Source organism: Antechinus flavipes, chromosome 2 (genome assembly GCF_016432865.1).
Source record: "Antechinus flavipes isolate AdamAnt ecotype Samford, QLD, Australia chromosome 2, AdamAnt_v2, whole genome shotgun sequence".
Classification (NCBI taxonomy): domain Eukaryota; kingdom Metazoa; phylum Chordata; class Mammalia; order Dasyuromorphia; family Dasyuridae; genus Antechinus; species Antechinus flavipes.
The window spans coordinates 449,799,105-449,826,466 of record NC_067399.1 but is presented as its reverse complement, the minus strand read 5'-3'; the positions used below and the strand labels follow the sequence as shown (position 1 = coordinate 449,826,466).

At 35.9% G+C, this 27,362-nt stretch overlaps 1 protein-coding gene across 1 annotated transcript in view; it reads right to left on the bottom strand.

Annotated features, from left to right (window-relative positions):
* Positions 1 to 9,456: 9,456 nt before the first annotated feature.
* Positions 9,457 to 27,362, bottom strand: part of LOC127546770 (bactericidal permeability-increasing protein-like) — a 30,310-nt gene continuing 12,404 nt past the window's right edge. Inside the window, exons 6-13 of the mRNA XM_051973717.1 lie at positions 23,015 to 23,191; positions 22,002 to 22,061; positions 19,679 to 19,849; positions 16,696 to 16,763; positions 14,789 to 14,831; positions 12,634 to 12,697; positions 11,641 to 11,717; positions 9,457 to 9,860 (exon numbers count right to left, since the gene is read on the bottom strand). Of these exons, the coding sequence (XP_051829677.1) occupies positions 9,822 to 9,860; positions 11,641 to 11,717; positions 12,634 to 12,697; positions 14,789 to 14,831; positions 16,696 to 16,763; positions 19,679 to 19,849; positions 22,002 to 22,061; positions 23,015 to 23,191 (699 nt within the window). The 3' untranslated portion in view covers positions 9,457 to 9,821. The remainder of the gene's footprint in view (positions 9,861 to 11,640; positions 11,718 to 12,633; positions 12,698 to 14,788; positions 14,832 to 16,695; positions 16,764 to 19,678; positions 19,850 to 22,001; positions 22,062 to 23,014; positions 23,192 to 27,362) is intronic.

Here is a 27,362-nt window from a genome sequence, read left to right as displayed (position 1 = left end):
GAGACTGTAATTTATAGCAGGGTGGAGGAAGGATCTGTGAAAGGGAGGGCCTTCCTGAATTACTCTGGAAGTTCCAAGGTTCTGAAATGAAAGATTATGGGTGGAAAAAAAGGGAGAATAAGGAGGGAAACAAAGGGAAAGTGTGTATTTATACTTGGAGAGTTTACTTAGCACCTTGCTAGTTTGGTCCTAAGGCCAGAGACTATGTTTGCTTTGGCAAAAATAGCTCCCATAATCCTTCTGTCTCTGAGCAATTTCCCGTTAGCAGTCTGTAGGGAAATTGCAGAAGAGAGGAATTAAATTCAAAACATCACTGCAAGCCCCAGAGACTGTCAGAGCTCCAATCCTAGTCCCCAGCTTTGGAATCAGAATCTCAGAGTTGGAAGGACCTTAGAGACCATGTCTTCTAACTGAAAATAACAAAAATCCCTTCCCTTAATAATATAATAATTTTGTCTGGGCCCTGCAGTTTTTGCCTGAAAACATCCAGCAATGGGGAACTCATTTCTAGAAGCCTATGGTAGTCCACCCTATTTGGATAATTTGAATTTGTAAGATTTTGTTTTTGTCTCCATGAAGTCTAAATCTGTCTTCTCCCCTTTCTTTCCCATCTCTTATAAAATGGAAGTAAAAACATTTAATTCTTAGGGCTATTGTGAGGATCCAATGAGATAACAAATATAGTGTTTGCTAACCTTAAAATTTGATACAAATTTTTATTATTATTATTGATACAAATTATTATCTCCATTTTACAATCGAGGGAACTGAGTGGGATAGGTAAAATGACTTGCCCAGAATCACACAGCCACGAGGGTTTGAAGCGCCATTTGAAACTCTCCTCTCTTTTTCACTCATATCTCCATTGTTCCCAGTCCTGAACTGTGGCCAAGCTTAATAATTATTCCACACAAAGGCCCTTCAAAATCCTGGAACTTAACTAAAAGTTCTCTTAGCTAGGTTAACAAACCCCAGTTCCTTCAGCAGTTTCTCCATTTGGCATGGATTCTGGGTCCTTTTCTCCATTGTCTCCCTGAATAGCAATAACAATCATAATAAATTAATAATAATAATAACTAACATTCACACAGCTATAAACCTTTCATACCAAGTGCTTTACATGGGTCTTCTCCTTTGATGCTCATAATTCTACAAGTAATGTAGTATTCTTATCTTTATCTTACAGTTAAGGAAACTAGGGATGATCCAAGGTTATCCAAGTAGCAATTGTCTATGGGTTTTTTAAACTTAGGTCTTTTTGACTCAAAGTACAGCACTTTGTGAACTTTGTCATCTAATTGTTTCAATAATATTAGCAAGTGCTAGCATTATTACTCTCAAGATTCCTAATTTTTTTTCTCCATGTAGACTTTTTTTTTTTTACTACTTTTTCTAGCTCTATAAAATACTTTTTTGGCAGTTTGCATTAATAAGTAAATTAATTTAGATAATATCATTTTCATTATATTGGCTTAAGTAGTTGATGTTTCACCAAATATTCATTTCTTCATTATTGCAAAGTGTTTTTATAATTAGATTCATATAGTTCTTGATCAATATTCATAGATACAATCTCAAATATTTTATATCTTCTACAGTTATTTGGAATGGAATTTCTCTTTCTAGGTCTTCCTGATGGGTTTTGTTGGTTTTATATAGGAATGCTAAGGATTTATTTTATAACCTACAACTTTGTTTACATTATTATTTCAATTAATTTTAGTTAACTCTCAAGAGGTCTCCAAGTGTATGATCATATTGTTTGTAATAATAACAATGTAAACAATAGCATTTATATAGTACTTTAATATTGGTGAAGCACTGTATGTGTCATCTCATTAGACCCTCAACAGTCCTGGAAGATAAATAATGTTATAATTTCAAGTTTACAGATGAAGAAACTAAGGCAGGGAGAAGTGATTTGGCCAGGGTCATAACGTTCAGGGAGGATTTGAGGTGTTGTTAATCATTGAGTTCCAAATCTACTCAACTATATTATTGTCCAGCCAAATCCCTTGATTTTGTCCACAGGAATAAGATAAACATTTCTTGTAAATGCTTTACTGAAATCCAGATAAACTCCATCCTATGTACAAAGAACAAGAGAGCCCTCTATTACATTACAACAGGTGGTCATGTACCTTAACTTGAGAATCTTTAATGGGGGAATATCTACTACCTTCCCAGGACTCTCATTCCTCTTCAGGACAGATCTCAAGGTTCTGAAGTTTTTCCTTTTATCTGTAACCTCCTCCTCCTCCTGGTACTATTTTCCCCTTTCCAACTTTCACTCAAAGGCTGGGTCTCCAGGGAGGTAACTGGAATTCAAGGTACTCTTGGGTCCATACTCTAGCTCCCGAACTTCTACCATTTATCATTTGATAGTCTGCCAGAGAACAGAGCCCAGTGAAAAGGAAATTACGGAGCTAATATCTTAAGAACAATTATGAACTGAACATCTCTCATCCACCTCCCCATAAACCAAGGCATGCTATCCCACAAATATACATAGGATCAATGGAAAAGAGAAGACAGATTCTTAGAGTATCATAGCAGAAAGGTCCATACTTGAGGAACACACAACTCTCTATCATTGTAGACTCCCAGTATTTTTTCTCCATTAATGGCATCCTCATGCTCTTTCCCTGGGAACTGCATCTTACTGGGAAAGTCCCTTAGCTCAACTCTCAGGGGTCTTTTCTTCTCTGTAGTTCCACTCCTGATTGCCGAGGTTGGCTCTCCTCTTAAATTCACTCCCTCAGTGCTGGCTCCTTCCTTGACTCTGGGGCTGCTCCCTCCTGAGTGAAGTGAATCCTATTGGACTTTCCTGTTAGCTGCAGGATCAAATATGAAATCCTGTTTGGCTTTTGCAGTCTTCTTAGACCTTAATTACTTCCACATATTCTAATATCCACTCACACAGGAAAGCAGCCTTCACTGTTCCTCTTAACAACACATCCCATTTCCCAACTTGGAACATTTTTATTGGTTAACTCCTATGCTTAGACCACTCTTTCTTATCAGATCCTCCTCATATATTCTCTGGGTTCCTTCAAGTCTCAGCTAAAAAACTACCGTCATCAAAAAGCATTTCTGGATTCTCTTTAATTTTAATGCTTTCCCTCCGAAATAACCCTCAACTTATCATGTCTATAGATCTTATTTGTACCTAGTTATATGACTTCCTCATTAAACTATCAGTCCTCTAAAAGTTTCTTTTTTGCCTTTCTTTGTATCTCTAATGTTTAGCACAATGTCTGACACATGTTAGATACATAATAAATGTTATATGACTGACAAAAATGATTTTAAAATATTATTTTATATTATTGTGATTATTTTTGTTAATTAAAAATATTATTATCCCTATTTTTAAAACGAAGAAGCTAAGGTTCAAAAAGCTTGTCATTTGGCTAGTGAACATGAGAGCCATTATTCAAATTCAAGTCTGTTTTTCACTGTACCAGGCAGCCTCCTCAAAACGATAACAGTAAAAATTAGTTTTCTAGCACTTTTAAGTTTCACAAAACATTTTATATTTTTAAATCTTTTTTAGTCCTTATAACAGTTTTGTGAGGTAGATGCTATTATCTCAATTTTATAGATGAGGAAACAGAATCTGACAGACATTGTCTTTTGCACTGTGCTGGACTCAAAGGATGAGTCTAGGAAAGAAGTCCTTGCAAGTTTACTGACTCCCCATTAGTCCCTTCCTCTGTGCTATGCCTTGAGTGGTTTTCCAGTTGTGGAGAAAGATTTCTCAAAATAGTCCAAGCCCCCATAGCCACACCTAGAATACCTAGTAATGCTCTCCTCAACATATTTTGCTTTAAGTGAATTTTTAGCTATAACATCATACTTAAACACAAAATTAAAAAATAGCAGAGTTGGAAGAGCACTTAGAATACAGAATGTCAGTGCTGAAAGGGAAGTTGGATGTTAAGAACATTCTTAAGACAGAGAAGTAGACTATTAGGCCTGGAGTTTAGTGGACTATAAGATCAATATGATTCATAGGGGTGAGTTAGGTCAAAAAGACTAATGAAATCCTGCACAGCACTAAGAAAGTAGTAATATCTAGAATACAGGAGTTAATAACCTTTTGAAAAGCAATTTGGAGTAATGGGAAGAGGGATTAATGTCCCTTTAACTCAGAAATTTCAGTTGTCTGGAATATGTTCCAAAGAGGTCAAGCACAAAAAAAAAAGTCACTCTATTCCATAATACTTATTCTATCCCTTTTTGAGAAAGCAAAGAACTGGAAACAAAGTAGGTGCCTACTAATTGAGGAATGGCTAAACAAATTGAGCTACATGTACTTACTAGATTATTACTGTGCCATGGAGAAATTCTGAAAATGATAACCATAGAAAATTACAGGAAAAGACATGAATTAAAGTGGAACCGAGAAGATGATATGCAAAATAAAATAACAATAGAAATAGAAAGAACAACTACCACAAAATTATAGAAATTAAATGCTGTGACATTATAATGACCAAGCATGGCCCCAGTGAAGATACCTTAGAAGGTACCTGAGGGACTATTGGTGTGGAGCACCTACGTAACATCAGACTCTGAATACATTGATTAGTTTTAGCAAAGTCTTTTTTTCTTTTTCCCCTTCTTATTATAAGAATGGATCTCTAAGAGCAGGGGATTCAATGGGAAATGTAGATAATATAAAAACAAAAGAGGTTGATAACTATTTAATTATTAACATTAAGTATTAATATTAAATAAATATTATTAATAATAATAATCACCTGCTAAGACTTGCCCTGCTCAGACCACTTTTAGAATACTGTTTTCAGTTCTGGTACATTTTAGAAAGGACATTCATGTATTGGAAGGCACTCAAAGAAGCACGTCTAGATGATGCAAGACCTTGAGACCATGCCATATTAAGATGGGTTGAAGCCTAGAGAAGAGAAGAGTCAGGAGATAACATACCACTCTTCAGAAAATTCCTTTCTCAGCCATGAAAAGGAATCATCTATACTTGATGCTTAAACTTTCTCTGCTCTTATTTCTTTTTGTTTGTTTTTTACTTTTTTATCTTTTAAATAATATTTTATTTTTCCCCATTGCAAGTAAATATAATTTTTAACATTCTTTTTTTTTAACTTTGAGATCCAAATTTTTTCTCTCTCTCTGTTGTCTTCCCTTTCCCTGAGATAAGTTATGCTTTTTCAATCATTTCAAAACATATTATCTTTTTCTTAATATCTTTTTAGCCTACAATATAGTCATGGTAATATTGACACTGCCTATACCATAACATAGTTTCGAGGTAAGCATTTATAAACCTTACAGCTAAGAAATGTGAGTTTATTATTGTTTTCACATAGAACAGTGTCTCCATTGATTTTGCTTCCAACTCAGTATTCAATAAGCATTCAACTCTCCGAGTCACAAGTCTGATTGGGCAATTCCCATTACAGTCAAATAGAAAGCCTGTAAAACAGGCAAGAAAGGATCAAAGAATCTGGGATTGGAAGGGACCTAAGATATCTAATCCAACTTCATTTCACAGAGAATTGACTTGCATGATTTCTCCACTAGTATCAAGAAGATAAGAATAAGCAAAGTTCTCGTTTGAATTCAGGTCTTCAGATTTCAAATCCATAGTTTGTTTGTTTTTTCCCACTATATATCATGCTTCCTCATAAAGAAAGTAAGACGAATGTGAGAAAGATAAGGATAAAGGGAAGAAAAAGAAAGAAAAGATTGTGGATCTATCTACTATTAACTAGTTATATGACTTTAGACACATCATTTTCCTCCTTCATGCCTCACTGATTTCCTCTAAAAGTATGAAGTAGAGGCAGAGTTCAAACTACAAAAACTACAAGTTTCATTATTCCTTTAAAAATCAGTCAAAATTATCTTTGCATGTTTTTTGAAAAATAAAGTTATTAAAAATAAAACAAAATAAAAATCAATTAGTCTGGGGAAGCTGAATGGCACAATGGACAGAGAGCATCATCCTGGAATCAGGAGGATCTGAGTTCATTCTGGTCTTACTTACTTACTAGCTCTGTGACTTTGGTCAAGTTATTTAACCCCAATAATCTACAAAAAAAAAAAATCAATTAGTCTACTATCTATCTATCTCAGGATAATTTTGTAAATTATAGTAATTCCTCTAAGAACAGCTATATTTGTATTAAAAAAAACTCAATATTATCATCAAAACTAATGGACACCAACCTTTTCACAGTTGTATTATCCAGTAGTTTTTTTTATGGGTGTAGAGGAATAATGGAAGGGAGGTTTCCCTTCACCATGGAAAGTAAGGTGGGAGAAGGCAATAGTGTAGTTTCTGTTTGCTGTGGTCTGGCCTTATGGAACAGTGAAAAGGAAAGGAAAGGAAAGTTTGGGATACATGACAGGCAGCTTCCACAGAATATGAGAGCTCAGTCATTTAGGAAGAAGCACGTTGGCCCAGGCTGGCTTCAGAGTCAGATTTCACAAGAATAAAATTGGATTTGGAGCCAAGATGTGATGAAGAGTTGATGTGCTCTCAAAAGCATAAAAATAGGTTGTATTCCCAAAAAAACATCCACACGTTTTTCTCCATTCCCTTTCCTCTGTAACCAATGATAGTCATATAAATAGCTAGCAAAAATCAAGAGGTGCCAAGGTCCAGGATTAGAGTGAAGTGGCCTTATTCATCTCTTTAATACTTGTTCTATAATTGATTAAAGCAAAACTATTTTAATGGGGGATCTCAACCTTACTCTATCAGAACTAAATAAATCAAAACACAAAATAAACAAGAAAGAAGTTAAGGAGGTAAATATAATTTTATAAAAGTTAGGTATGATAGACCTTTGGAAAAAATTGAATGGAGACAAAAATATTTTTTTTTCTCAGCAGCACATAGAACCTACACAAAAATTGGCCATGAATTAAGGTATAAAAACTTCAAAATCAAAGGCAGAAAGGGAGAAATAGTACATGAATCTTTTTCAGATCATAATGTAATAAAAATTACATGTAATAAGGGGCCAGGGAAAAGCAGACTGAAAATTAATTGAAAACTAAATAATCTAATCCTAAAGAATGAGTGGGTGAAACAATCAATAATTTCATCCAAGAAAATGACAATGAGACAACATATCAAAATTTATGGGATGTAGCCAAAGCAGTTCTTAGGGGAAATTTTATGTTTTTAGATGCTTACTTGAATAAAATAGAAAAAGGGATCATTGAATTGGACACGCAACTATAATTGATTAAGATTTAGCACTGGGTTCTAACCACTTTCTAAGTTTTCCTTCATTATTTGAATGCTGAGTGATCTCTTCATTCTTCAAGTTCCTATAGTCTTCATTCAATACAGCACATGTAGATAACATAAGATTGTAGGAAAAGCAGGGGTTTTTTGAAATCAAAACCTAGCTCTCTTACTTAAGTGACCCCAGATAAGTCACACACATGATCTCAGTTTCTCTATCTGTCCAATAAAGGGCATTGAACTAGATAGCCCCTGATGCCCCTTCCAACTCTACATCTAGAATCTTAGATTCTGTCAGCTCTAAGTACTGTGTTTTAATGTATTATCTTTATGATGCTGAATCTGAGAATTGGTGGTCACCTATAAGTTGACCTGGTCCAAATTTTATCCCCAACAAGAACCCCCTTTATAATAATATCTCTGACAAGTGGATGACCTCCACTAAAAGTCCACTACTTCAACTTTCTCTTCCATTTAGAGAGCTATAACTGTGGAAAAAAATGTGTATTTGCTTATTTGTTTTCTCTACCTGTATTGAACCAATTTCAACCCTTCTACATGTTCAGACACGAGCTACCACATCTACTTTCTGGAACGAAATGTAACAAATCTAATCCTTCTTTAATGTGACAGGTTTCCAAATGCTTGCAAATCATCGTTCTATGACTCTCTTGTGAGGTTCTTTAATGTTTTATGTGCAGTAGAGAGAAGCATGGAAGGCACAACACATTTCCAAATACCTGTATGCAGAATGTGACAAGGGATATATTGAGAAACTGTACATTTTTTTTCCTATACAGCCAAAATGACCATTCTTTACACATAAAATTTCATTTCATATCCCAAAATCTTTGTACCATTGGATGTCCTCCATGCCTATTGTAATCTTCCTCCTTATCTTTGCCTCTTAGAATTACTAGCACCAATAGGGGATTTTTCTTGTTTCCCCCATCATCTTACATTTGCTTTGCATATATTTATTTGTGTGCTGCCACTTCAAATAGAATATAAGTTCCTTGAGGACAAGAATTAATTCATTTCCATATTTATATTCCCAGCATTTGACACATTATGGTATTTATAAATGTTGGTTGATTGACAGATAGAATGACTGAGGTATGACATCAAAAATAAAGAAGTGGACAATATCAATCACTCCAAAGGGAAAGATAATGGAGGGACCAAGATAATTGAATTTGAAGACCTGGAACCTGCATAATATTACTTAACCTCTTTTGTCTGTTTCTTTTCTGTAAAATGAGAGGGTTAGGCACATAGCCTGAGTATGCACTAATACTCCAAAATGTAAACAGACCTAGAGGAACCAACTCATTTGGCTGATACTCTGTGGAGGAACTACAGAGGATCATGGATGACAGCTCATGAAAGGAGACCATGATGCTCATTACAATTCAGCCATCTTCAGGCTGCCATGTTCCTTTGCTCCAGCCTCTGCTTCCATCAGGGCACTCGCAAGTTCCTGCCCTAGGACTCTACATTTCTTATTAGTAAACATATGTCACAGACTCAATATCACCATACTGCAGCCTAGCTAGCTTCATATGCCCACATACATGCATCCCTCCCATTCTATTCTATTTCTTACTGCAGTAAGAACTATAATCAAATCAACATTATCAAACATTATTCCCTGGTCTCTACTCTATTTGTATTATCTTCCCCAATGAAAAGACAACTCCCTGCGGGCAGACACTATCTTGCTTCTAATCATAGTGCCAGCACTTAAAATCATTCCTAAAACAGTTGTTTTCAGTCATGTGCTACTCTTTGTGACTCCATATGAGAGTTGGCTGAACTGATTTACCATTTCCTTTTCTAACTCATTTTACAGATAAGAAAACTGAGTCAAATAGGATTAAATGACTTGACCAGGGTCACTCAGCTAGTAAATGTCTGAGGTTAAATTTGAATTCACAAAAATATATCTTCCTGTCTCTATGATTGGCACTTTATCCATGTTGTCACCTAGATGCCCCACTCATAAAACATAGTTAAGTGCCTAATAAATGCTTTTCCAATCCATTCTGTTACAATTCCTTCAGTTGTCCCCCATCCCTCCCCCCACCCCACCCCCACACAGATAATATATAACTTCATACTTCACCAAGGACTTGTCAGATAGAGCTCAGGATTTACATATTACCAAAGTATGTTAACATAGATTCTGTGTTTATTGGAAGAGGGTGTCTTTATTAAGGTTATAATGAAAAATGCATTAAGAAGGTTCTGTATTTATTGGAAGAGAGTGTATTTATTAAGGTTATAATGAAAAACATTGTATTAAGAAAACCTCAGTAGAATTCCCTCCCACCCCACAACTTCCCACTCCAATGGAAAATTTTAGTTGCTTTTTAACAAAACAAAGACCTTCCCACTGAACGGTATCAAATTTCCAATGTCCTTTCTCTTCATCAATTACAAATACAGAGGTTCTTGGTGGATCAAGTTTCAGAGTAGTGGAATGATAGACAGTTCCCCAACTATCTATCCTGATGGATGCCATAGGATGGAGATGGTGTATGAGATGCAGATGACCATGGCAGTCAGCCAAATGCCCTCAGAAATAGTTAAAATCTGATCCAAATACCAGGAAATTCTAGAGAGAGATGGAAATTCAGTTTACTGGAAAGAACTTTCTTTTTTTTGCTGTTGTGTGTTTAATAGAAGAAATTTCATCAGCCCATATATTGGGAGGGAAGAGAATATAGTAGGATCTCAATGAGTACAGGAAATGTAAGCTCTAGGGAGCTTAGGGAAGCTCAATTTCTCTGAAGGAGCCAAGATTGGTCAGGGAGCTGGGCTAGTCTTGTAATAGTGGATTTGCTGTGAGTCTAGCAGGCAACAGTTGTTTCTAGTGACATGGGGGAATTACCGGTTGTTTGGAGTCCCCTTCATTTATCATCTTTGCTTATGACAGCCCTTACAGGAATCTATGCTTCAATCAAAGTAGTAAAACTTTCCCTCTTTTCCTTTTCTTTCCCTCAGAATTTTCTAAAACTGCAGTTATACAGCTCTGAGATTGAGAATTCTCAAGTCAAGTCTGGAGGAAAAGAGAAGGAGAGCAGGCATTCACCTATCTCATGGTTATTTATTCAGGTATTGCCATATTGCACACACACACATCACCGTTCTTATCTTGACAAGTTGGAAGAGTGTTTCAATTTCCAGAATTGTCATCTCAAATTCTAGATGGCTAAAATTTAACTTCTTGAAGCTTTAGTTTCCTCTTTGGTTGGAAATAAAGAGAAGGGAGAGGCTATCATCTTAATGTTATCTAAGTTGTCCTCCAGTTCCAGTCCCACAGCTATGAAAATCAATCTTCCCTTCTTTTCTACCTTAGCCAGCTGGCCCTTGCCAGCTCTTAGAGTGCTGACATTCTTCTCCCAGGCCTAAAACCTCAGAATCCTCTTGGACTCCTATTCTCTTGCTCCAGCACATGTCTTTCCCCAATGGCCAATGTTTTTTTGTCACATTTGAAAAAGTACTGAATATGAGTCTTGGGGCCATGTGGTAAAATACCAGAAGAGATTCTATAGATCTAGTCTAAGATGGTGTGGTGACTTTGCAAGTGGTTTAACCCCTTTGGGCCTCAGTTTTCTCATCAGTGGGCCTCAGCTCACTATATACAATTTATATGAACCTCTTCATTTTACAGATGAAGTATCTGAGGCACAGCAAGTTTCAATGACCTGCCCAATGCCACACAGGTAGTAATGGAACAGAGATTTGAACCCAGTGTTCTTTCCCCTATTTCATATTATCCATCAAAAGATTTGGTTTCAAACTATAAAATATCTCCTGCCCAACACTGCCCAAAAATATTTCTTCCTTCTTCCAACCTATTGTACTTGTTTGGGAGCAGGTAAGAGGGCCAAAGGGCTTTAATAATAAAATGAATTGAATTTTTAAAATTATTCTTTTTATTTGATGCTCATCCTCTCTCCCCAACAAGATCAATAGTTCTATGTGGACACAGATCTATATCTCAGGTTTGGCTCCCCGCCAATTTAACATCTCAGAGCTGAGTAATACTTACCAAATATGTCTATGGATTTTCATTAATATATTTTATAATTAGTTTTTTGGCTGCCTTTAAATAAACAAAGAATTCCATTGTTGCCGTGTATAGGTAAGTGGGGAACATTCAGCATGGTGTGGCACAAAGAGCACTGATCTTAGGTTTCTAGTTAAATCATACCTCATCTGTTTGTTATAAATTGTGTGAAATTAGCTGAGTCATTTTCCCTTAACTATTCCATTAATAGTAGAGGTGGATGAGATGACATCTAAGGTCGCTTTCATTGATGAAACCTATGTTCTAATATGTTATTCTAATATCCCTCCTGGATCTGAGTCTATAAAGGGCATTCACTGACCTTATGAGGATATACAATATAGTTGAAGAAGTGGAGATTAACTGGTATGGGTAGAGGATAACCTTTTCCCAGCCACCCTGGAAAGGAAAACAGAATATAATGTAAGAAGAAAGTGAGGATGCAGGAAGAAAGCAGATGACATGCTTATTCTTTTATACCAGCTTGGCAGTTCCTGAAAGGAAATACTGTCTCCTAGGGAGCCAGGAAGGGAGAAGGGAGGAAGGAATGGAACCATGCATGTACCTTTGAGTTTGGAAATCTTTTTGTCTGCTTTAAAGGTCAGAGAATGCTAAGGAGTGAAGATTGGAGAAGGGGAATCAGTAAGAGCTCATAATAGAAGCACTTGACTTGGACTTTCAAGCTAGGTTATGTGTAATACCTCAAAGTGATCATCAGTTAAATCTTTACGAGGAATGAACAGGAATAAAATCCAATTTTGGTACCTAGCACTGTGAGTAGACAGACTTCACTAGTCCCTCTTATGTCACATAGCACAGATGGACAACTTTTGGCAATTTCACAGAAGTGAAAACAAAGAAAACCCAGTGCTGCGAGCTTCTCATTGTGGTATATCAGAATAGTACTGAATTCCAAGCACTTTTTACATCTGCCAGACTGGTGTCCTTGAAGAATGTTAGTTTCCTTTGCCTCTTAGAATTTCTCGACTTACCTCACCTCCCACATAAAGCCTTTTGGGATCCCTGCACTCTCCCACCCTAGCACCTGACCCCAGCTGCTAGTGCACTGTGTATAATGCCTATCACGTAGATAATGTGTAATAAAGGCTTAATAATGTATTAATTGATCTACAAAATGGGGATATTTGTTACTTATCTCACAGGACTATTGTCAGGAAAGTGCTTGATAAATATTAAAGAACTGTAGAAAGAGGAATCAGTAGCTAGAAATTGGGCAGAGGCAGGGAGAAAGGGGGAAGAGATAAGTAGAGGATCATTTGGACCTAGGGTCCCCCAATTCTCCCAAGCTTCTTACTATTAGTTATAGGAATCCAAACTTCATTCATGTAATAAACAAAAGCTTGGTGCAGCACAGACTCCTGGGAACAGAAAGAAGGACAAAGAGATGGTAAATGCCCAAAGTCCTAAGCAGTCAATTCTAGTATCCTACTGTACTTCCATCCCCATCCCCTCTCTCCAAGAGCTTTAGCCCTATCCCAAATGAGATTGCAGATTGCTACTCTCCCCCCACCCTTGCCAGACCATCCAACCAAGGATGGAGGGACTTCCCTAACTCAACATGGAGTTGTCCATCTGCTATAGGGGGATTCTACTGACCCATCACCAGTCCTTCAAGCTGTTTTCCACAGGGTGGAGATGTGCTGCCCACACCCACTCAGTCTCTCTTTGTGATTCATGGCAATGGAATATAAGCTCCTTGTGGACAGGCCCAGCATAGGCCCATGCTGAGAAACCATGGAATGTGTAATGAAGCTGGCTTACACTGGGAAATTCTGACACATGTTTGTAGAAGCCAAGCCACATAAAGATTTAGTCTTAGAGGCAACTAGATGGGACAGTGGACAGAGCATCAGTCCTAAGTCAGGAGGCTTGAGTTCAAATCTGACCTCAGACACTTAACACTTCCTGGCTGTGTGACCTTGGGCAAGTCACTTAACCCCACTTGCTTCAGCAAAATAAATAAGCACACAAAAAAAAACAAATAAATAAAAATAAATAAATGAAGGAATAAAGATTTAGCCTTAAACTACTTATTATATATGTAGCCACATATAGAGACATAATTAAAAATATACAAATTATATGTAAAACAAGTATGAAAAAAAATAATATTTCTTCTATGTTCAAAGCAATGCTACAGCACCATACCATAATAGTTTTGGAGTTAGAGGAGCAAGATTCAAGTCCTGCCTCTGTGACTTATTCTATGTGACCTTGAGCCAATTACTTAACCCCTTTCATTCCTAGGTTCCTCTTTTATAAAATGAAAGGGACCTCTTTCCTTCCATGTCTAAATCTCTTGTTGTTGCTATTTTTGTTCAGCCATTTCAGTCATGTCTGATTCTTTATGACCCATTTGGGCATTTTTAAGTAGATACTTGTAATGGGCTGAGGCTTGAGTTGATTCACTGAGGTCCCTGAGGCTAAATAGTAATTGGACCATACTCTATTAATATATAAGCTTGGAGAAAGAATGGTCCCTGCCCACTCTTTGTGCAAGTCCTGATGTGTTGTATAGGAAATGATGATTTTGGTGGGTGGAGGCAGGGGAGTGGAAAAGGAAGGGGAGGAGAGACTTTTGGGATTGCCATTGCCACGGTTGGCTCAGCTCACATCTCTCTCTGTTAGCTGGCTTCCTGTCGCAACTGCCCATATTGCTATCGCAATCTTTCTTGCCTATATTTGCTATTGCAATCTTTATTCACCTCTTCACTTCAATAAATATTGAAGATTTTTCCCTTAACCTGAATTCCTGACTCCAGCTGATTTTAAATACGCGGTCATTACAGATACTGGAGTTGAATGCCATTTCCTTCTCCAGATCATTTTACAGATGAGGAAACTAAGGCAAATAGGATTAAGTGATTTACCTAAGGTTGTACAGCTAGTAAATGCTTGAGGCCTTATTTGAATTCAGGTCTTCCTGATTCCAGGCTCAGAATTGTTTCCACTCTGTCACCCAGTTTCCCTAAATCACTTTTACTCCAGTTTTTAAAAAAATGAAAAATTCAGTCATTCAATTATTTTTCTATGATATCACAAAATCATAGGATTCAGATTAAAGATTATTTAATCTAGGGGTTCTAACACTTTTTGGTGTCATGGACCGCTCTGGCAGTCTGGAGAAAAACAAATTTCATTTTGATGAAATTTTTTCATTCACTCATAGGTGAATGAAATGTTAAATTTCAATTAGAGGTTAGTGAAAATAAAGATGAGATTTTCTTTTTTCTAATCCAATTTCACATATTCCCGAGAAAACTCTTCAGGCACCTATTGGTTCCCATCCTAACTTTTTTATAAACCTAGATGTGGTCCTCAGAGGATTTCTCTTAGAGATCATGAAATAGCAAAAGTGGCTCACATTTCTACAACACTTATCAAGTTTCAAGGTACTTTCCCCTCATAGTTTTACATCCAAAAAGCTGTTGGTTCTACTTCAGACTCACCTGGAAATTGCCGACATTTGAGTGCTTCAATTTAATTTTGATGCTATAGAGAAGGAAGAGAAGAAAGAAGAGAAAAGGAGATACTTGAATTCTAGCCTCTTCAAGTATTCTATCCTGAGGATCAAGCTTTGGGAATTAGAGGAAAATGTTAAAGGGGTTTGAAGTAGAAAAAAATTAGGGGTAGAAGAGAGAAATTATAAATATTTAATTATCATAAAACCTCCTGTAGAAAAAAGGCACAATAGATTAGGATCAACCAACTATAGCATTTGTAATCAAAACACAGTCTGGAATCATAATTCTGACACTTAAGAACCAAGTCACATCTCATTTCTGAGATTGTTTTCTTAACTGTAAAATGGAAGTAATACCTATACTACTGACCTCACAGCCCAATTGCAAGAGTCTTTTGTGAACCTGAATGCAATATAGGAATATTTAATATTATTCTTTTTGGCAAAGATTCAAACTCATTATTAATATTAAGTTTCCAACTCCATAATTTGCTAGGCTTCCTAGTAAGGAGGAAAATATAACTAGCTGCCCAGTCAGTTCCTTGCTCTATTCTGAAAACTCAGAATTTTTCTTAAATTCATAGGTGAGTCATCAAGAGTCTCCCTATTCCTTCCTTCTTCTCTACTTCAGGGGCCACTTATACCTGAGAAAATAATAATAATAAAATAAGAGCTTCCAATTATATCAGTCTTTCAAAATGTAACTCATTCTCACAAAAAGAGTGGTACCTTACTGCAGCATATTCTAGGTTTAGCAGATTCATAGCTATATTTACTCCAAACCCTACTATGCTAAAAAAAAAAAAAAAACCTCAAAGGATATTAAGTTCACGAATCATAGCAAAAATTACACTTGTCAAAATGATATTGGGGAGAAAAAGAGTAGTAATAGGTTCTGAATGAAGGCTTCACCATATTTAGTTCTATTCATCAAAAATATAGTAAGCATCTACTATGTGGCAGACATAACATTTTAGTGTTAAAACCCTGGAGATACAAAGGTAAGAAAGAATTGGTTCTTGCCTCATATAATTTACATTCCACTTGGGAGGATTCAATATATACTGAGTATAAAACTGAATCAAATTTATAAAAATTTACAAAAAAATTGGCAAATGTTCAAAGGATATGGTCAGTGTTCAGAAGAAGAAATCAATGTTATCTATGCTCATATGAAAACAAAAATGACAAATGCTAAAGGGGATGAGGGAAAATTAAGTATACTGATGAATTGTTGGTGAAGTTGTGAACTGGTCCAACCATTCTGAAAAACAATTTGAAATTATGCTTAAAAGGGGAATGGCATGTGATAGCATACTATTGTGCTAAAAGAAATGACAAGGAAAATGGCTTCAGAAAAAGAAAAAATTAATCATGGAAAGACCAATATGAACTGATACAAAGTAAAGGGAGAATTAGGTGATCATTGTACATAGTAATAGCAGTGTTGTAATGATGATTAACTGTGAAACAGTGGCTACTCTGATCAACACAATGAGCTAAGACAATTCCAAAGTACTCGTAACAAAAATAAATACTCTTTCCAGAAAGAGAACTGAAGAATCCTGAGAACAAACCAAAATATAATTTTCTCTCTTAATTTTTCTTACTTTTTTTGGAAATATAGTTAATATAGAAATATGTTTTGCTTGACTTCACATATGTAATTGAAATCATTTTGCTTATCTTCTCAGTGGGTGGGGAAAGGAGGGAGAGAATTCAAAACTCAAAATTTTAAAAGAAAAACATGTTAAATATATATAAATATATGTATATTTATATATATTTAAATAAGAGAACTGGGACTCCTCAAGGGGCAATGAATTACCCAAGTTCAAAGAGTAAGGAGAAGGAAGAACCTAGACTCAGAAACTTCTCTTGGCATTATCTTACCTTTCTAATGATAAGTGCCCTGAAATGGTACCATTCTTCACATTAATGTGGAGTGTAACACTTATATCCTAAAATGAAAACAGCAAATGATACTGTTATATTAGCTCCTGTTATTAGGAAACTTTTGAGCTATAAAAAACTTTGAAAAGTCATGTTCTTAAACCCATGAAAAGCACTTTCTTGGAATAGTCAACAAATTTTTGTTGTTGTTGTGGCAATTGGGGTTAAGTGACTTGCCCAGGATCACACAAGTTATGAAGCCTTAAGTGTCTGAAACCAGATTTGAATTTAGGTCCTCCTGACTTCAGGGATGGTGCTCTATCCACTGCACCATCTAGCTGCCCCTAATTCTACATTTTTTTTTAAAGGAGCACTAGAGATTATCTTATTGGAGCAATTAAAGAACTGATTAAACAATTATAGATCTTTCCTTCCTAACTTGCCTTTGAGTCATTCTAGTGCTATAGAAAACTAGAAAAAGGTATGGGAGAGGGGGCTATGTGTTCAATTAGCAAACAACTAGAAGTTGTAGAGGGGCCACAGGTAACCCTAGAGAACTTTTATCTCATCAATTCCACTGAGTTAACACCTTATTTCAAGCATACTTCTCCAGAAGCAGCAGACAATAGATTGGTTTTGGACTATCTCTTGGCTGCTGAAGGAGGTATATGTTTAATTGTTATTTATATACCCTCCTTCTAGGACTTATGAACATATATAATTCCTCATGTTGATTCATATTGTTTGTTACATCACAACTAGCCTGTGTTATATTACATACATATTATATGTGCTAGTGTAATACTTCCCATGCTGATGGATTTATGTATACTTGTTTCAAGCATACTTCTCCAGAGTTCTAGCCTCTACAAGAGGTGGGCCAGTCCTTTCCTTATTTAGAATAGAAGCTCTTTGCAGGATAGGGACTAAACCTCAGCAGAAGGAGGGCAAGCACTTAGTACTTTAAAAATGTTAATTGATTGATTCCTTCCATTTCATTACCAAAGATTCTGAAGAGTGGATTCTGTTCCCTCTCTTGTGGCATAGTTGTTTCTAAGATACAGCAGAGGTCATTTTGGAAATAGCGTTCAGGAGACAGCTTGTCTCAGAGGCAGGAGAAATGAGTTCAAGCTTGGTCAACCTTCCAACACATTGCCCGTGTAATCCTGTTCTAGTAATTTAACCTTTCAGTGTCCCCAAACAATTCTCTAAAACTATAAATGCAGAGCAGATACAGATCTACACGGGTACAAGGGGTTAGCTCAATGAGTGCTTCCTATATTAATAAAATCATAAGTCTTCATTCCTCCTAACTTGAAGGGAAAAAAAACAGTTACTCTCCTTTCTTCCAGCAACATTAGGTAAGAATTCTGAATTTTGCTTCCTAACTTTTTATTCCCCAGCCCTCAACTCTTCCAACCTGGAGATCACCTTTATGGAATTTCCAAAAGAACATTGGAATCGTTAGATGATAAACTCCTTGAAGACTGGATATGTTTTCTGCCTGTTTTTGTATCCACAGTGCTTAGCATAGTTCCTGTCATATAATAGGTTATTGATTTATTGTTTGACTTATTGATCCCAAGACCTACACTCCAATCCTGTCCTTGTCACTCATTTACAGTGTAATTGGGGCCAAGTCACATCACTATTTTGGGTGAAATTCCTTCAGCTTTAAAATGAAGGTAATCACTTTTCCCCAATCTCTCTCCCCATGGCTGTTGGGAGAATACAAAACATTGATTGTAAATCTCATTGTAAATGATCAAGCACAATGTCAATGGGGCATGAGAATGCTGTCATTTATACATCTCAATGCCTATCCCAAGAAAGACCAGTAGGTCACATCAGGATTGGTATTACCTTCCTCTTAGGAATAATATTTTTTACTGTCAAAAGGGCTTTCATAGACATTATCTAATTTGACCCACACATCAATGCAGTGAATCAAATGATATTTACCTCATTATTTTGGCCATTAGCTAAAGAATTTGGAATTGGAAAGGATTCTTTAGGTCCTCTAATCCAGACACTATCATTTTGTAGAAAAGTAAACTGAAACCCAGAGAGATAGGTGACTTACTTAGAAGCCTTACTGATAAGTAGCAGCAGAGCAAAGATTTGAATTCTGCTTCTCTGACAAAAGGCAATATGGTTTAAAATAGGAGTTCTTAACTTCTTTGTGTGTCTTGGACCCTTTTATCAGGCAAGTGAATCCCAAGGACCTGTTTTCAGAATAATTTTTTTTTAAAACCATAAGATATATAGGATTGTAAAGGAAATTGATTATATTTAAATAAACTCAAATTTAAAAAAAATCATAGAACTCAAGTAAAGAGTTCCTGGTTCAGTGGATCTGGCAAGAGATTTGAGATTAGGGAATTAGGAAAATTGGGATGAAATCCTCCTCATACACTTTACTAATTGTGTGATCCTAGGCAAGTCACTTAACCGCTTATCAGTTTTCTCATCTGCAAAATGAGGAGACAAGGACAAGATGAACTTGAGAACCCGTATGGTTTCTTCTGCTCTAAGTCCATGTTCCTGATCTAACTTTATGATTTTTCATCTTCAAATTCAGATGAAGAAACAGGCCTAGAGAAGTGATATGTATTTTCCAAGTTCATAAAGGAAGTCAAGAACATAAGCCTAAAGCTAGAAATAAGCTTGAGGTCTTCAACTTCAACCTCTTTATTTTTTAGAGGAAGGAACAAAAGCAGAGGGAGGAAAGGGATTTGCCCACGAGTATGGTAGGTGGGATTTAAAGCCAGATCTTCCACCTCCAACTCTAATGCATTTTCCAGAATACACATTAATTAGTATTAGAACTAAAATTTAGAATCAAAGTCCCCAACTCTACATCCTGTCTCCAAGATTGTTGATTTTTGTTTGTTTTTGTGGTGTTGTACATGTGGACAGACCAGAGCCATCCAGTTGAGCTACACCACTACCCAAGAGCTCTCCCAGAAGAATGCAAACTGACCAGGCTCAGTGTAAAGAGCAGAATAGGAGAAGAGTTGGAGGAAATCGCATTGACATGGGCTGAAAGCACAGATGTAAGGCTCATTTTATGTCTAGAGTTGTAGACAACAGTTGGTAGAGAGGGGAGGCCGACATCTATTTTCATTTCCAGGTTGGGAAACTTCTTGGACAACTGCAGGAACAAAGAAAGAGAAGTTGCAGATGAAACCCTTGGTTCTCATAAATTTTGGGAAAAGATGGGGTAGTTTTTTACATAAATCCTCTTAGCTGGCAGGATCCTAAGTAACTACAAGTGGGCACCTATTCAAAACACTTTCCCTACTCTGTTCAATTCTAATCACTCAAAACTAATTTCAAACTATTCACAATCTGTCTCTAAACTATATTTCCTGTATCACTTCCCACTATTCCCTTTCATTCATTCAAGATTTATGCTAAGCTAGCTTTATTTGTTTCCCCTATGAGTTGGGTTCTATCTCTAGAGGGAGAACTAGAATGTTCTCCCATTTCTTAATACCCCTCTATTATTGCTTTGTATTTGTTTCAAATAGGTTTTGTATACTTGTCTGTATATATGCTGTTTCCCTAAGTAGAATGCCCCACCTTGAAGGCAGAAAATATGCTCTTTTTTATTGATAACTTGTGTTTATAGGACATTTATTTTTCAATACATTCTTATGCTGTTTTCCAGAGATCATCCATTATGATAAATAAAATATACCTAAAAGTGGGAAGAAAATAAAAAGCAGTTCAGGGAAATTAACCAACCCAATAACCAAATTCTCAGAACTCACGTAGTCTAGGATTCCACATCCCAGAGTACCAGAAATAACAGCTCCCTGCTGTAGTTAGATTACCAACTCTACTTTCAACTTCCATGGAACTCTATTATCCTTCAGAGGAACAACCATTGTAAAGATACAGTCTGTCCTCTGTAGCTATTACAGCCCCCTCCCCTTTCCCCCCAAGAGTCACAGCTTCTAAAGAATTAGAAAAGATAACTCTCAACAAAGTCCCTAGCACTATCAAATATCTCCATTCAAATGTGGTTTTTTTTTGTCAATAGAAATGATATTACAAGACAAGCATCCTTAGCTTTGCTGCTGATCCCTAAAGATGAGAGTATAGTAGTAAATGTTTAACAATTTGCTCTCCAGAAAAAAGATGCCATTAAGACATAGTTTTATATTTAATTTGCATTATTAACATTTTTCATCACTTTCTTGACTCTATCTAATCAACAAAATAATAAATCAAGCCTTGTTTTGTAGTATTTGTCATTTCCAAAGTATAAATGTTCACAATGAAAATTTATGTGAACAAGAAAATCTTGTAAACAAGATAAATTGGGTCTACTATACATCTGAATAAAGACCACAGGACTTTTCTATTTGCACTGCAGCTAAAACTGTCTATATATATTATCTTTCCCATTAGAATATGAACTCCTTGAGAACAAGGGACTAGCTTACCTTTCTAGTGGTATTAATATTCTCTGTGCTTAGCACAGTGTTTTGCCTATAAATAGATTTTAAGAAATGCTCTTTCATTCATCATTTATTCACACAGAGCTGCAGGAGAGAAGGTTCAAATAAGGAGAAGTCACTTCTAACTATGTTATCATGAAGAAGCCTGGGTCTTAAAGAATGAGAGGGATTTCTATAGGGAGAGCATGTTTTCAGACATGGTAGATGACCTAGAGGCAGTAGAAAAAGCTCTAGGCCTATAGTCAGCAAGACTTGAGTTCAAATTTTTATCTCAAGCACTCACTAACTGCAACCTTAGACAAATCACTTTTACTTCTGACAACCTCGGTTTCTTCATCTGTGAAGTGAAAATAATAATAGCACCTACCTCTTAGAGTTTTAAGCACCTAAGTTAATTTAAGCTTAAATTTAAATTCTAAGCACCTGTTTCTTAGAACTGTTATGGAGATCAAATAAGATAATATTATTTTTTTAAGTGCTTAACACAGTGCCTGGCACATAGGAGGCATCCTTTTCCAAAGTCAGTAAAATAGGGAATAAAAGGAAATTATGAGAAGGCGTATGGATTGTTTCTACTGACATCTCTATGGCTTTTTAACAACACTTCACATTACATCTGATATATGAGGCTGTCAGCATGACCTGTGGGCCCTGTTAATCATAGATGGTTGGGGGATAGGTGCATCAATTCATAGCTGCTGTCTCCTGCTACCCCGTTGTAATCACTGCAAGCTTAGCACCTGCCTCCCTGATGTCAAGTTGTCTTAACAGTTTGGCAAAAAACTCCTTCCTTCCCAGACTGGTTCAAAGACTATTACAAAAAGATGAACAACTTACCTCAGGGATCAGAGTTCCATAGTAGCTGGTTGCCAATGGGAATTTGGAATTCTTTGGAAGCTATAGTAAGAGAAAAAACAAAGAATCCTGAGACTTGCAATCCAGCTTTGTTGGGGAACCAAAAATTCTGTTTAAGGTAGTAGAGATGGCTCAGCCACACACGCCCCTCGAGCAGCAACATCTTCCCATAGACGAAGAACTGCACAAAATCCATGATTCCAGCCGCATACACCACCTGCCTCTGTGATAGTTATGCTCAAGACACCAGAGCTTTTAATGATAGGACTACGAGCTTGTCTGCCTGCAGATTGCTCATGCTCAAGCTTTCATCACTGTCACTATGCTGAGTAACCTCAACACACACCTTTAACTGACTTTGGGCATTTTCGCTGGCTGTCTCCGATGCCTAAAATTCTTTCCCGCTTCATTTCTTCCTCCTAGCTTCTCTTGGCTTTTTTCAAATCTTGGCTAAAATCCGATCTTCTAAGAAAAGCCATTTCTTGCTCATCCTTAATTCTAGCATCTTCCCCTCTGTTGCTTATTTCCAATTTATCCATCATATGTCATGCTTTTGCATAGTTATTTGCCAGTTATCTTCATTATTAAAGTGTCAGTTCCTGGAAAGCAGGGACTTTTTGCATTTCTTTGTACCCCCAGAAGTATCCCATACATAGAAGATATTTTATAGAAACCTGATTTGGTTTAACTTGATTGGGGGCAGGGGAGAGGAATCTTGGCTTTACTCATTCCAATCATCTCCTCCAACAAAGAGAAGTTTCAGAGAAACAAGTTTTGGATCCAAATAAGGAAAAACTTCCTAACAATAAGGGCTATCCAAAAATCAAACAGAAGTAATGACTTCAGAGCTAGAGATTGTCCTTCATTAAAAATGTCAGTAAAAATGTCATTTATCGGTGATGTGGAATTCTTGTTTAGGTACAGGCTGCACTAAATGACCTATGAGCTTCTGTCTAGCTCAGGGATGCTGTGATTAATTCCACTTGCCTTCTTACCTTGAAATTAGTCACTTGGAGGGATTTGATTCCAGCATCTTGGTAAACATGTTTGATTGAGTCATAGACGGTATGTGAGACCGCAAACAAGATCATTTGTAGTTGACTGCCATGGAAATTCATAATCGGAGGGTGAGAGGGATGTGACTTGTGCTGAATCAAACTGAAAAAGTGGCCCTGGGAGTAAAAGTAAAAGAATATAATCAAGGACAATGACTTCCCATAGAAAGTAATCATCTCTTGAAAACAATCAATTCTCCCCTCCATCCAACCCCCCAAAAGAAAATACATATGATTATTAATCATGGTGAAACAGTGTTCAACCCACTATTAAATAAAGAGAACTGAATTAACTTTCAATCACTATTTTACGCTGATCAAATTGGCAAAAAGAATTAAACGTAAAGGTATATAGCAAAAGCTATATATTTCTGGTAGAAGTGCTAACATGCACAATCTTTTTTTTTTTTAAATTTTTATTTAATAATTACTTTATATTGACAGAATCCATGTCAGGGTAATTTTTTTTTACAACATTATCCCTTGCACTCGTTTCTGTTCCGATTTTTCCCCTCCCTCCCCCCTCTCCTAGATGGCAAGCAGTCCTATATATGTTGGATATGTTGCAGTATATCCTAGATACAATATATGTGTGCAGAACCGAACAGTTCTCTTGTTGCACAGGGAGAATTGGATTCAGAAGGTAAAAATAACCCGGGAAGAAAAACAAAAATGCAAATAGTTCACATTCGTTTCCCAGTGTTCTTTCTTTGGGTGTAGCTGCTTCTGTCCATCATTAATTAATTGAAACTCAGTTAGGTCTCTTTGTCAAAGAAATCCACTTCCATCAGAATACATTCTCATACAATATCGTTGTCAAAGTGTATAATGATCTCCTGGTTCTGCTCATTTCACTTAGCATCAGTTCATGTAAGTCTCACCAGTCCTCTCTGTATTCATCCTGCTGGTCATTTCTTACAGAACAATAATATTCCATAACATTCATATACCACAATTTACCCAGCCATTCTCCAATTGATGGGCATCCATTCATTTTCCAGTTTCTAGCCACTACAAACAGGGCTGCCACAAACATTTTGGCACATACAGGTCCCTTTCCCTTCTTTAGTATCTCTTTGGGGTATAAGCCCAATAGAAACACTGCTGGATCAAAGGAGATGCACAGTTTGATAACTTTTTGGGCATAATTCCAGATTGAGAGCTAATTCAGTTTCAATTGATCAAGGATGGACAGAAGCGGCTACACCCAAAGAAAGAACACTGGAAAATGAATATAAACTGCTTGCATTTTTGTTTTTCTTCCCGGGTTATTTATATCTTCTGAATCCAATTCTCCCTGTGCAACAAGAGAACTGTTCGGTTCTGCATATATATATTGTATCTAGGATATACTGTAACCTATTCAACATGTAAAGGACTGCTTGCCATCTGGGGGAGAGGATGGAGGGAGGGAGGGGAAAAATCGGAACAGAAGTGAGTGCAAGGGATAATGTTGTAAAAAATTACCCTGGCCTGGGTTCTTTCAATAAAAAGTTATTTAAAAAATATCTTAGCCACATTACATGTAATTTTAAAAAATTAAGAAAAACTTTTAACAATCTGAATGTCTTACAATGGAAAGTGAAATAAATTGTGACTAATTTAATAGATTACTATAATACCAGGTTAACTGACAAAGAAATCTAGAAGGACCTCTAGAATCATAGGTTTTAAAACTAGGGGAGACTATAGAAACATTTACGAATTAATGCAAAGTTTAAAAAAAAAAGAAAAAAGAGCGGAAACTCTCAAAATGAAATTTAAAATACAAACATGAAGAAATCTAGATGAGAATCAATAACCAAAGAATCCTTGTGAAGACTTAAAGATTGTGATTAAAAAGGTGTTATGATATTAATTTAGTTTAATAATTTAATTCATTAAATTAATTGAAATAAAATTTTATTTGATGAATTTAATTCAATTAATTTAGTTTGGTTATGAATAATCCTAAACAAGTTTAGTTGTTTGTATTTATATACTTGTTAATTTTACAATACATTTTTACAATTTATTAGAAAAATGTAAAGAAAGCTACCATGCTAAAGGGTTAGGAGTAGGAAAAATGGCAGAGGAGTGCAAACAACTCCAAAACAAAAGAAATCTCTAATTCTCTATTTTTCCTTGGAATTCCTTATGGTTTTTAAAAAGACTAAACAAAACATTACAGTTATTACTTCCACATGGGAAAGAGGAAAGGATATTAGGGGCACAGTGCTCCAGCAATCTGAAAAAATCTGAGTAAAAATTTTGGGCCCTTCCTTCATACTCTGAATCATTATGGAATCAAAACATATAATATTATACATATATGTTATGGATTTCTGACTTTCTGAACATTTTCTGTGTAATTTGCTTGCCTTTGTGTGTCAGTTTTCGCTTCCGCAAAACTCTCCCAGATTTCACATTTAATTTTTTTAGACCAACATGAAAAATCATGTGGAGAACATTGTAAGGTGGATAAGATAATTGTTGATTTACAAACTATGATCTTGGCTATTCCTCTTTCTGGGCTTTGGTTTCCTCAATTGAGGGGAGATAGAACTAAATGATCCCTCCTGGCTCAGATTTTCTTTCTCGGATTCTTCCAGCTCTCACATTCAGTAATACTATGAATCACCAAGTAAGGTGACTTTGACTTCATATACTTTGGATGGATACTAAAAGGAATTGTACTTTCTGTACCAGCAACTACTTTGAAGGCAGGCTGCCCAGAATTTATTGTACAACATAGGTATACCACAGAAAATGCATGTATGCACCATAGAAAACTCTCCCAATCCATCTTGAAAAAGGAAGGGAGGTAAAGGCAAAGAAAGGATTAAGCAAACTTGGTCTAATCTGTTTCTTCCTAACCTCCAGCAACTAAACATTTTACATCTCACTTTTTTCCTACCCCTTCTGAACACCTGAATCATACCTGCTTTTCAGAAATGAAACAAAGGAACATTACAATGCCTTACTTTATATTTTTCAAAGATCCTTCTTTTCCTGAATTTTGTTTAATCTTCACAAGAATTCTGACAAGTTTCTTTTGTAGTGTCAAGGAACTGGAAACTGATTGGATGCCCATCAGTTGGAGAATGACTGAATAAATTATGGTATATGAATGTTATGGAATATTATTGTCCTATAAAAAACAATCAGCAGGATGATTTTAGAGAGGCCTGGAAAGACTTATGTGAATTGATGCTAATTGAAGTGAGTAGAACCAAAAGAACACTGTGTACACAAAAACAAGATTATGTGAGGAGCAAATGAAATCATCAGGCCAATTCCAAAAGATTTGTGATAAACAGAACCATCTACATCCAGAGAAAGGACTGTGAAGATTGAATGTGGATCACAACATAGTATTTTCCCCTTTTTTGTTGCTGTTCTTTTCTTGCTTGTTTTTTTTTTTCTCATTTGTTTTCCTATTTGATCTGATTTTTTTCTTGTGCAACATGATTAATGTAGAAATATGCTTGGAAGAATTGCATATGGTACTCCTATATTGGATTACTTGCTGTCTAAGGGAGAAGAATGATAGGAAGGGAGAGAGAAAAATTTGAAACACAAGATTTTGCAGGGATGGGTGTTGAAAGCTATTTTTGTGTGTATTTTGAAAATAAAAAGCTATTATTTAAAAATTTTTTAAAGATCTCTAGCAAGGAAGCATGGACTGAGGGATGGGTTGAATCCAATTCTTACCCTTTCCCAAGCTGCTGGTTCAATTTTTCAGTGTATATATTTAAACTTCAGAAATCAATGAAAGTTATGAATCAAGACTTAATGTATTGTTTTGTTCATTGTTTAGATGTAAGAAAGCAATGGAGGAAATATTAATAATGCAGATTACCTAAAGATCATCTAAAAGTCTCTCATAAACACATTTTGGGGAAGAACTAGTTGTAAAATATTTACCAGTGCACTCTGCATGAGTTCTTTTTTTAAGTTATTGGTTATGGTTATTAAGCAAAGTAGAGATTAAGATTTCACTTTATATAGCTTGAGTTATATATTATAAACATAATTATATAAATTTATGATATATTTTATTATTATATTGTTATTATATTAACTTATATAAGTATATAACAAATATATATTTATATAGCTTTGTAACTTGAGAATACAAGGTCTAAAGAGTGGATTTGATCAAGTTCTTGTCCAAAGTAATAGAACTCATTGATGGCAGTGCGGGAAAATAATTATAATTAGAAAAATGTCTGACATATAGTGTTTTAAGGAAGGTATGTACACACACACACACACACACACACACACACACACACATATCCCTTAG